This window comes from Schistocerca nitens, chromosome 5, assembly GCF_023898315.1.
Source record: "Schistocerca nitens isolate TAMUIC-IGC-003100 chromosome 5, iqSchNite1.1, whole genome shotgun sequence".
Lineage (NCBI taxonomy): Eukaryota > Metazoa > Arthropoda > Insecta > Orthoptera > Acrididae > Schistocerca > Schistocerca nitens.
Window position 1 is genome coordinate 182164825 of NC_064618.1, and position 12747 is coordinate 182177571.

Below are 12747 nucleotides of genomic sequence, written 5' to 3' on the forward strand. Positions count from 1 at the left end.
TGGCATCGCATGTGCGTGATATAAAAGGGTGGTGCATTAGCGGAGTTGTAATTTTGTACCCAGGTGATTCACGTGAATAGGTTTCTGAAGTGATAATGGCCGCACAACAGGAATTAACAAACTTTGAACATGGAATGCTAGTTGGAGCTAGATGCATGGGATATGTTGTTTTGGAAATTGTTAGGAAATCCAGTATTCAGAGATTCACAGTATCAAGTGTGTGCCGAGGATACCAGAATTTACTCATTACCTCTCACCATTGACAATGCAGTGGGTGATGGCCTTCACTTAACAACAAAGAACACTGGCATTTGCGAAGGGTTGTCAATGCTAACAGACAAGCAACACTACATAAAATAATGCCAAAAATCGATGGGGGACATACAGCAAACATATCCGTTAGGACAGTGCAGCGAAATTTGGTGTTAAAGGGCTATGGCAGCAGAAAACAGACAGGCAACAAAAATTTGATTTTCATATACACATCAAATTACAGGAAAAAAGGCCCTATGAACATGTCTGGAGTTGGACGGTGTGAATGCAAGAACAAAATATTACCCTGGAACACAGTACAGAGCTGTGTCACATCCACGTCACAACAAATGTTCAAAGTGGCCTTCATGGATGCAGCGTATGCATTCACACATCTCATCATAGATTGCTGCACTCTTTTGCACATTCCGGCCTCTCTCCGAATAGCGTCACAGGTGTTGTGAACTTGCTGATGAAGGGTCTGCAGATGAGGAACTGGTTCAGGATATAAAACACCGTTCAGATGCTCCCAGAGATAAAAATCCAAGGGGTTCAAGTCTGGCGATCTAGCAAGCCATGCTACAGTGCCTCCTGGTCCTATCAAATGTCCAGGGATGATGACGATGATGATGATGATGATCTGTTGGCAAACTTTAATGCAGAAAGGGGGTGGTGCTCCATCATGCAGAAACCATAACCTGTCTTACTGTCAAAGGCAGATACTTAAGTAGCTCAGGGAGAGCATTCCACAGGAGGTCCAGGTACATTCCTCCATCAATGCTTTGTGGAATAATAACTGGTTCATTTATGTGGTTCTCAAGAATCTCATTGATGCTGAACCGATGCTGATGAAATGCCTCAATCATTCTCCAAGGATTGTCTGTAGCCTACAGATGATAATTCTTTAGATTAATAATGCCAGTTCTGATACAGGTTGCTTTATCGGTGAAGAGGACTGATGACAGGAATCCCGTAATTGTGATGGTCTGGTGCAAAAACTATTGATTAAATCCTACCTGTAGAATGAAATTGCTGCTAATAATCCTTGTATGGTTGTCATACAGGGTACACAAAATTGTACTTTGGGTACACCACGTTGGTGGGCTACTTGAATGGAACTAGTACTAGATTTGTCTCAATGTCCTGTAGGACCCCGTCCTCCAAATTGGTGTAAACACAGTCTGCCACTTACAGGCACATTTGTCTGTCTGAAAGGACCACACAAAAGCCCAAAAAGGGCTTTAAATTATGTCTGATGTGGTTGGTGTCTGTGAGGGTGCTTTTTTTGGTATAGCTGTACTGCACCTCAACCGGTTCCATCTGCTTGCCTGTACACAAATGCTACCTTGACTTGTTCCCGATATGAACACTGGGTGATACTGCTGCTTACAGCAAGGTGCAACAATCACACATCTTGCAGTACACAAGGAACACATGGCTCATGGTCAGAGAAACATGCATTCGTCGGCACCATCTACTGTGGCAACAATGTATTTCTGGACACATGTTTGTAGGATCTTTTTTCGTCCATTTCCAGTCAGGAATAGTTTGTCATTTATTAATGTTCGTTATATGTATATGAGGATTGTCAGTGAAAGAAGGAAGAAATGATGTGAAAGAACACCAGCAAGGAGTAGTGTGTTGCCTTGGTTAGGGAGTAGTATGATAGCAGAAGAGATAGTGATTATGGAACAAAATTGCTTAATCACAGAACTTGACTGCAACAATATCTGGTGTCTATTACCTGTAACACTGAAGCTGTACAAGTAGATTTATTGTAAAGTAATGCGCAAATATGCAAATGTATCAGCAAAAAAATGTGAGAAATGTTTTATGGAAAGATTGGTGTTTGATTCGACCGAAGTGTAGATTTGAATTATTTTAGTAAAATACAGACTGCTGGTGCAAAATGCCACCAGCAACAAATACTTTTTAAAATGCTTTATTCCTGCACAGTAACTAGTTTTGCACTGTAATGGCCTCATTACATTAATGTTTTTGTCAGTGGCATTTTGTTCACTCCTGCATTGCTCAAGAATATTTGAATATTTAGCATCGGTTTGTATGTTGTTTTGATAGTATAAACATGCTAATGTGCTTGCATTTGGTTAGATATAAGGCCAAACACTTCTTTACATTTAAATGTGTTCAGTGGATGGCACTTTATATTGTTTGGTCCTTGTGCTCTTTCTAATCAATTCACAGACAAGTGCAGTGCAAACAGCACACACATTTTGAATAAATCACTATAGTGCACAAACACTTTGTAATGTTTTTCATGTTAGTTCCAGCCTCAGATCTAGGCTTTGCATTTTTTGGTTTTGTTTACAATCTAAATTTAATATTTAAGAACTATAGGACAAGTTGTTTTCAGGTGGTGTTTTATTGCGTACTATAAATTCCACACACACATTTGCATGCTAGACCATAACAAGCTTCGCTATAATGTAGTGTGAACAGAGATGCCATTAGACAAAAAAATTTAAGTAAATTTGCAATTGCCACACAGATGGATAAACATGAACACACTGGTTCTGATATGGAAGATAACTTAGTTACTACATACCACTAATAAAGGTAAGAAAATAGACCAAAGGTAAGAAAATGGACCTCTAGGATGACTATAAATATACATTGTCACCCTCAGTTCACCCCAGTTATATTCTAAATGAGCAACTGGAATTAGCTAACAAACGATTTCTACATATATTTTTTGGGATCTTCACATAAGTTACACACAACATGGAATGAGGACACACACCAGTCAGAAATCTGAACTAGAATATCCACACTGCAACAGAAAAACACATAAACTACTTAAGACCCTATCAATGACAATAGAAGAAAGGAAACAGATACCAAACTCAACACACTAGATACACACAGTGTAGCCTAATGACAAATATTTTTAACATTTTATAAACTACGCTGTACAATTATCAGTTTGAAGTTAACTAAATCCAAACTCTTAATAGATAGAAGTTTCCTCCTCCCTGCCCCACCTTTTTAATTATGTGTTTTCTTCAACATACTTTAGCTGTAATGACGTTAAAAAATCCCCCTCCTCCTCCTCCTCCTCCTCCTCCTCCTCCAGTCTCTAGTGTAGACTGTTCCATGTATAACATGGCCCCCATATTTTCAACCTGTCAGGAAAGTAGAGTATGTCTCCTGAACGGTGTCATGATTCATTCTCCCACTGCTCCCTTCTTGCAGTTTTTACTTTGAAAGGTTTATTGAAGCACCTGGAAGTTACTGTATTGTCAGCTGGCATTTTCCTGACCATTCCTATATTTATTGTGCTCTCTGTATTGGTGTGAGATTATGGATATCTAAGAGGTGTCCAGTTATTTCCAGTTCTGATGTGATGGGGCATGTCCAGCATGGTCTCTATCCAAGTGACGGGTGTGCTGCCAATTCCCGGAGACTCTGTTAAAGACACACTTTCCCATGTGCCATGCATCCCTTGGTACAGATGGCGTCTTATCTTGGATTGGGTTTCTTTGCTTAATGGATTCTCTTTGGATTGTAAACAATGATAGGATGTAAAGCACACCTGAGGCTGAAACTGATGAAGAATAGTGTGTGTGTGAGTGTGTGTGTCACAGTACCATATTTGTAATGTGTGTGCTGTTTTCCCTGCAACAGTTTGTGCATTGTCTAAAAAGTGCATAAAGACTGAATGAGACAAAGTGCCATACACTGTATCATTGTAAGTGTATACAACTGTTTCACCTTGTATCTATTCAAATCTTCATGTGCAGTGTAAGAGTGCAAAATATGCTGCTGACGAAAACATTAATGTAATCAAAAACATTAGCCATATGAAGTTGGGCATGATACCCTGAATCTGGTTATGTCATTAAAGAATTTTTAAAAGTATTTGTGACTGATTGAGTGCCAGCAATCCTTAACTTCTCCAGAATTCACAAGATCAAGCATGGCCAAAATAATATACACATTAGTTTGTGGAAGACGTGCGTGATCAGTTTCAGAAAATGTAAAGGCATGTGGGAAGCAGTTCTGCAAGACAAATTACAAAATAGCAAAAACCTTATGGGGTATCTTTATAGTGGAAAGTATTATGGAGTGTAAATTGGAAAAATAATTCCTGATTTGGAGAAGAGCAAGAATGACTAGCAAGAATGCTCTCAGTAGGTAGCCGTGTATGGGATAATGAAAAGAAGTCAAAATTGTGTTTAAAAAGGGAGGAGGTACAGCTGCAACTGAACACCAGTGCTATTAAACTTTTATGTTGAAGAGACAACGAGGGAAATGAAGACGAAGACGACGACGAAGAAGAAGAAGAAGAAGAAGAAGAAGAAGAAGAAGAAAGTGAATCCAGAGAAGAAATGGAAGTGTAAGGGAACAGTGTTGGCTGCGAGTAGGATTACGTAAAAAAACAAACTATGAAATACAACGAACGGGTAGCTTGGCAGATCCAAGAAAAGTTTACATAATATTCAAAACTGTAAAGAAATATATGAATGCTTTATCTGTTGTTGTGAAGCACCTTGCTACATTTTTTGTCATATAAAGTGTCTGCTTAATTTATAGGGCACACATACACTTACAGTTTTGAAAGTATTGCACTCCATTACAAGTTTCTTATTATTTCTGAAATTTTTGTCTTAGATACTTGTTACTTCACAATTATGACTAGTAATTATTATTTGACCCAAAAAGCTGGCCGGAGTGGCCGAGCGGTTCTAGGCACTTCAGCCTGGAACTGCGCGACTTCTACAGTCGTAGGTTCGAATCCTGCCCAAGGCATGGATGTGTGTGATGTCCTTAAGTTAGGTTTAAGTAGTTATAAGTTTTAGGGGACTGATGACCTCAGCTGTTAAGTCCCATAGTGCTCAGAGCCATTTGAACCATTTGACCCAAAAAATCTTCGTACTCTGTATGTAATTATTATTGAGTAAAAAGTAACTTTTTGGCATTTACTCATATAATGTTAGAACATAGTAAACAAGATTTTGATACACACAAGTATAATGTAAGAAGAGGCAAAACTTCATGAAAGTGGCTTACTTTGAGCTTATGTTAGGGTTATAAATTTATTATTACTTTCAAGTGAAAGTTGCCATCAATCTAATAGTAAAACTTCCATCAAATTCTAGGTGCATGGTACAGAGCAGCTTGTTTAGATGTAGAAAGAAATCTGGTAACAGTTATTTTCATTGATTATGGCAACACAGAGGAAGTGTCCTTCAAAAACATCAGGAAAATGCCTCCAGATTTCATGGATACCCCAGTAGCTGTTATTGCCTGTACAATTAAAGGTGAGATTATAATTAATATCATGGAAATTTTCAGTTTATTCTCTTAAAATTCTACATTATTTTTGTAATAGAGGGCGTAGATTAAATGTGAGTAGCATTTTAGATCAAAATCATAAAACTTAGTTATGGAATAATAGACTTAGGAGAGGGAATTCCCTCCACCCACCACCTCTCTCTCTCTCTCTCTCTCTCTCTCTCTCTCTCACACACACACACACACACACACACACACACACACACACACACAATATATATAATAGAGGGAAACATTCCACGTAGGAAAAATATATCTAAAAACAAAGATGATGTGACTTACCAAATGAAAGTGCTGGCAGGTCGACAGACACACAAACATACACACAAAATTCAAGCTTTTGCAACAAACTGTTGCCTCATCAGGAAAGAGGGAAGGAGAGGGAAAGACGAAAGGATGTGGGTTTTGTTTTTTTGTTTTGTTTTTGTTTTTAAATATGTCTGCTTGTGTCTGTATATGTGTGGATGGATATGTGTGTGTTTGCGAGTGTATACCCGTCCTTTTTTCCCCCTAAGGTAAGTCTTTCCGCTCCCGGGATTGGAATGACTCCTTACAAAAACCCACATCCTTTTGTCTTTACCTCTCCTTCCCTCTTTCCTGATGAGGCAACAGTTTGTTGCGAAAGCTTGAATTTTGTGTGTTTGTTTGTGTGTCTGTCGACCTGCCAGCACTTTCATTTGGTAAGTCACATCATCTTATATATATATATATATATATATATATATATATATATATATATATATATATATATGAGAGAGAATATTCTGGAATAGGATAAGTCATTTTTTGTACCAACTCTACCTGTCCATTCAGTGTTACAGATAACTTTAACATGTCCGTGACAGTTTAGACTGCTAACATTGCTCAAATTCTGTGTGTCTCAATGATGGGACCACGTTGAGACAGGTATTAGAGTACTACATCCGTGTGATGAACCTGCCTGAGCGGCATTCGTTCCCACTGACTGACTTTGCACATGGGGTGGAAGCATGTGGGCGGTAGTTTACTCACTTGGGTTCATGCAGCGATACCCTTGCTGACAATAGGTGAGTGGCCCCGCAACATGGCTAGTGGAACAAGGACACCATACAGCGTTTTCACTATGTAGTGCCAGAAATAGAACTGGCATTACAATTTTGGAAAGAAATTAGTATTAGAAATCCCTTTGTCTGTCAATTTTGTGTTTTTATGGGAATAAGTGTGTGCTGTATACCTGAGATTCACCAAGTAGTACCACAGCGACTGAGTATGATCATTTATAACAAAAAATGAAGTTATTGAATGTTAGTGAAGGTCATCAATTTATGTGTGGAACTGTAAATTTTGTGTGAATGAATAACAGATGAAACAATGCTCGCATTTAGTCTGGAACTAAAATCACACTGACAATGAGACATACTGTGGACAGATCAAATGAAGGTTTACATTGAGGTACACAACAACTGATTACTATTATAAATTTTGTTTATGATTAACAAAAAAACTTCAGTCCAGCTGTACAGTAGGCTCTTTTGAGTAAATTGAACAACTGAACTAATAGGACTTGTTACAAGTTGATAATATTTGCACTGACTGTAAAGAGGAAGTGGAAGGGGTAATGGTAAGGGAAGCACACTGTGAATCTGCACACTACCAGTTCCAGCGTGTGTGCAAGTGAACGTGAGTACATGACATCCTCATGGCTGTGGACAATGTTCACTCAGCAGTTTCACTTCGAGAGGTACCCGAGTCATCTACGGCCCTTAGGCCGGTATTACACTATCAAATTTCTTTGTCAAAGATTTGATCAAAGATGTGATCCAATATTCCGTCCAATATATTTGACAAAGATCTTTGACGTAGCGCTAGAAGGGGTATTACACTGTCATCAGATTTTTCGTCAAAGTTCAAGATGGCTGACAACAACTTGTTATTAACCGCAGCAGTTGTACGTACCCCAATTGCATTGTGTGCACATGCGGAAAAGAAGTGGGGGAAAAATGGAACCATACATACGAGGTTGACAGTCTTAAAAGTCCTGGGATTACAACTTGATAATAAATTCAGTTGGGAGGAGCACACCACAGAACTGCAGAAAGGCCTTAACAAATCTGTATTTGCAATTCGAGTGTTAGCAGACATAGGCAACATAAAAATGCAAAAGCTTGCATACTTTGCCTACTTTCATTCCATAATGTCGTATGGGATAATATTTTGGGGTAAATCTTGAACTCAAACAAAAGTTTTCAGAGTCCAAAAGCGTGTAATATGTATTATTTGTGGAGTAAATTCACGGACGTCCTACAGAAACCTCTTCAAAGAACTGGATATACTAACTACTGCCTCTCAGTATATTTACTTCTTAATGAAATTTGTTGTAAATAATACATCTCTTTTTCCAACAAACAACTCGGTTTATACATACAATACCAGGAACAAAAATGATCTGCACAAGGACTTAAAAGCACTTACTTAAGTTCAAAAAGGGGTCCACTACTCAGGAACACTCATCTTCAATAATTTGCCAGGAAACATAAAAAATTTAGTTAGAAATAAAGATCAGTTTAAAAGGAGCCTGAAAGACTTACTACTGGCCAACTCCTTCTACTCCATTGGCGAAATTTTTAATAGAAACAAATGACGTATTTATTCATACTATTAGTATTGTTATTTCAGCTTAAAAAAAATCGACATGTTCCACATCCACGAGGATCTCCTCAGCACGGATCTATGGAACGAAAACTAATCTAATCTGGGTGAAGCCGTGAGTTTTACGATGACACGATAAAAGCATTCAACAAAACTTGTTACGTGAGCTTACAGTGCAAGACGTCAAGTCGTACATCAATTACTTAAGAATGGATGAGCATACATTTCTGTATGTGCTCAATGAAGTGTATCCTCATATCACAAAGCACAATATTCACTTAAGAACTGCTACATCTTCAGAAGACAGGCTCACTATAACACTCCGATTCCTTGCTACAGGAGAGGGGTATGTTAGGTTAGGTTAGGTCTCCAATCTTCTTAATCTATTTTTGTATTCAGGGTGCCTCACGTTGTAAAGCGCCTCATCAGCTTCAGACATCTCTATTAATTTTGTAGTTGTCAGCACACACCAATTGTATTTACCGGCAATGGTTGTAAAAACACTACAGACGACAGAACGCTGCAGCGATGCTAGCGCTCCATGTGGTAACATGTCACATTGCAGTGAACAGAAGACAAGCGGTTTCTTTGATCAAATATACAGCGAGGCCCTAGATTTGATCAAATATTGGACGACATTTGACAAAGTCCCTATTACACTATCAAATATCTTTGACAAAGATATTGGACAAAGAAATTTGATAGTGTAATACCGGCCTTACCCTAGGGGGCTCAAGATTCTTCTTACCTCCTCTGACTGTCCTTGATTGTCCTTTCCTTGTAGATGCTACTTAGACTTGTTTCATGATTTTGGTCTCAATTTCCAGTTTCACTCCCTGTGCTATCTCCATGTTCCATTAATGATTATCTAGTCCCTATTGTTGAGTTTGACCTGCCATCTTTTCCAAATTTTATAGAAGTATGTGTCTTGCAGAGAAGGTCTTACACTGTGGTTTACGCTCCGCCTCTGTGCACTTCCACCCTGGCACCCTTCCTACCTGTTGTCGTAGTACACCCAAGTTAGTAGCCGTCCCATTGGGGGGGGGGGGGGGGTGCAGGGTTGGGGTCGTTAAGTACCTGCTTAGTGGTAACCCTCTGACCATGCAGGGATCGCACTGTTGGTGCCTGCGCTGCACATTCCCTCTGTGTGCCATGGAGAATGAGCCCATCATGACTGGGGCAAGGGGACTCCCAGCAGTAGATTACCGGCAAGGTAGCTGTTGCTGAGGCTAGGTGGCGGGCGTGGGGAGAGCCCCCATTTGGAGCGGGTGGCACCATGGCAGATAGTTCACACATGAAGCGACTTAAACTTTCTCCCACAGGTGACCACATTGTCACAGCAGTATCTTCGAATGGGAAGGCCCTTTATGGTACAACAAAATATCATCCCAACGCGTTCCCTGGCCATGGTGTGGGAGGGGTATAGGACCAGACTACAAGTAGAAAGAGACTCCCCCCAATACCTGGTCCAGGACCGACAGGGACACCTTTTTGGCCACAAAGCCGTTATTTTCTGTTGAACATATTGAAGTCAAGACCAAGGAAGCTGCAGTCATCCCTAAGATGATCAGATTAAAACATCACCTGTCTAGTCACAGAAGCCGCTGTCTTGTGAAAAGTTGGATGACATTCTCTTGACTGCCACTCCCCACAAGAGTTAGAGTGATGGGATGTGCACTTCATCCGTTGTGTCCATAGGCTACACCTTACAACTTTTCAATCCGAGCCATTCATTCTTGGTCGTCCACTCTTACTATTCCCTCATGGCTTTTGTACGTCACTCCCTACAGTATACCCCTATTTTTTCTCAGAATTTCAAACATCTTGCACAATTTTACATTGTTAAACACTTCTGCCTAAGAATGTGTCGTGATTTTTCTTTAGTCGCACTTCCATTAACTACAACATTAGAACTGCCTCTCTGGTGCCTTTACCTTTTCTAAAGCCAAACTGATTGCCATCTAGCGCATAGTCAATTTTCTTTTCCATTCTTCTGTATATTACTCTTGTCAGCAACATGGATGCATGAGCTGTTAAGCTGATTGTGTGATAATTCTTGCACTTCTTATCTCTTGCAGTTTTCAGAATTGTGTGGGTGATATTTTTCCGAAAGTCAGATGGTATGTTGGCAGACTTGTACATTCTACACATGAATGTGAATAGTTGTTCTGTTGCCATTTTCCCCAATGATTTTAGAAATTCTGATGGAGTTTCATCTATCCCTTCTACCGTATTTGGTCTTAAGTCCTCCAAAGCTCTCGTTAATTCTGATTCTAATACTCTATCCCCTGTCTCTTCTGAATCAACTCCTGTGTCTTGTTCTATCACATCAGATAAATTTTCCCCTTCGTAGAGGCCTTTCATGTACTCTTTCTACCTATCTGCTCTCTCCTCTGCATTTAACAATTGAGTTTCTTGCACTCTTAATGTCACTGAAGATTGTTTTGACTTTCCTGTATGGTGAGTCAGTCCTTCCGACAATCATTTTTGGATTTCTTCACATTTTCATGCAGCCATTTTGTCTTAGCTTCCCTGCACTTTCTGTTTACTTCATTTCTGTGATTTGTGTCTCTGTAATTCTGAATTCCCCTGAACATTTTTGTACTACCTTCTTTCATTGATCAACTGATGTATTTCCTGTTACCCATGGTTTCTTTGCAGTTACCTCTTTTGTACCTATGTTTTTTCTTCCCAAGTTCTGTGATGGCCATTTTTAGAGATGTCCATTCATCAACTGTACTGAGCTATTCCTTATTGCTGTATATAGCCTTAGAGAACTTCCAGCAGATCTCGTCATTCCTTAGTACTTCTGTATCCCATTTTTTTGCACATAGATTTTTTGCAGCCTAATCTCTTAAACTTCAGCCTAATCTTCATTACTACTACATTTTGTTCTGAGTCTTTATCTGCCTCTGGGTATGTTTGACAATCCGGTGTCTGATTTTGGAATCTCTGTCTAGCCATGATGTAATCTTTGAAATATTCCTGTATTAACCAGCCTTTACTAAGTATACTTCTTCCTCTTGTGATTCTTGAACAGAGTATTCGGTGTCATTAGTTGAAATTTATTACAGTACTCAATTAGTCTTTCTCCTCTCTCATTCCTTGTCCAAGTCCATATTCTCCTGTAACCTTTTCTTTTACTCCTCCCCCTACAACTGCATTCCAGTCCCCCATGACTATTAGATTTTCATCTCCCTTTATTTACTGTATTATCCATTTAATACCCTCGTATACTTTCTCTAGCTCCTCCTCTTCAGCTTGTGACGTCGGCATGTATATCTGAACTATCATTTTCGGTGTTGGTTTGCTGTCGATTCTGATCAAAAAAATCCTATCGCTTAGCTGTTCACTTTGACACACTCCTTGTCCTGCCATTCTATTCATAATGAATCTTACTGCCATTACACCATTTTCTGCTGCTGTTGATATTACCCTGTATTCATCTGACCAGAAATCCTTGTGTTCTTTCCATTTCATTTCACTGACCCTTACTCCTTTCGTTGACTATTCAGTCTTTTTCCTCCCTCTTGCAGTCACCCCCTGGAGATCTGAATGGGAGGCTATTCTGGAATCTTTCACCGATGGAGAGATGATCATGGCTCTTCTTCAGTTACACCCCCCTGCGGGTCCGGGGGTTAGAATAGGCCCGAGGTATTCCTGCCTGTCGTAAGAGGCTACTAAAAGGAGTCCCTCCCCCTCAAGGGGGTAGTTAGCGCCTGCGTCTGGAGACGGACAGTTCCACGACCTATATTTGCGGTCATTTTGGTTTTACACTTCTTCTCGTTTCTTCCTTCCTTCGGTTGGTTCCTTTCTTTGTTCTTCTCCATCTCACTGTCTTACTTACTCTTTTCCTTGCCTTCTTCTTCTCCTTGCCTTCTTCTTCTCCTTGCCTTCTTCTTCTCCTTGCCTTCTTCTTCTCCTTGCCTTCTTCTTCTCCTTGCCTTCTTCTTCTCCTTGCCTTCTTCTTCTCCTTGCCTTCTTCTTCTCCTTGCCTTCTTCTTCTCCTTGCCTTCTTCTTCTCCTTGCCTTCTTCTTCTCCTTGCCTTCTTCTTCTCCTTGCCTTCTTCTTCTCCTTGCCTTCTTCTTCTCCTTGCCTTCTTCTTCTCCTTGCCTTCTTCTTCTCCTTGCCTCCTTCTTCTCCTTGCCTCCTTCTTCTCCTTGCCTCCTTCTTCTCCTTGCCTCCTTCTTCTCCTTGCCTTCTCCTCCTCCTTGCCTTCTCCTCCTCCTTGCCTTCTTCTTCTTCTTCTTCTCCTTGCCTTCTTCTTCTCCTTGTCTTCTTCTTCTTCTTCTTCTTCTTCTTCTCCTTGCCTTCTTCTTCTTCTTCTTCTTCTCCTTGCCTTCTTCTTCTTCTTCTTCTCCTTGCCTTCTTCTTCTTCTTCTCCTTGCCTTCTTCTTCTTCTCCTCCTTGCCTTCTTCTTCTTCTTCTCCTTGCCTTCTTCTTCTTCTTCTTCTCCTTGCCTTCTTCTTTTTCTTCTCCTCCTCCTTGCCTTCTTCTTCTCCTCCTCCTCCTTGCCTTCTTCTTCTCCTCCTCCTTGCCTTCTTCTTCTT

At 40.0% G+C, this 12747-nt stretch overlaps 1 protein-coding gene across 3 annotated transcripts in view; it reads left to right on the plus strand.

The window, feature by feature from the left end:
• Nucleotides 1-12747, plus strand: part of LOC126260186 (uncharacterized) — a 296244-nt gene that overhangs the window by 186692 nt on the left and 96805 nt on the right. For all 3 annotated transcript variants that reach the window (XM_049957462.1, XM_049957463.1, XM_049957461.1), the window contains exon 22: nt 5373-5534. In XM_049957462.1, the coding sequence (XP_049813419.1) occupies nt 5373-5534 (162 nt within the window). The remainder of the gene's footprint in view (nt 1-5372; nt 5535-12747) is intronic.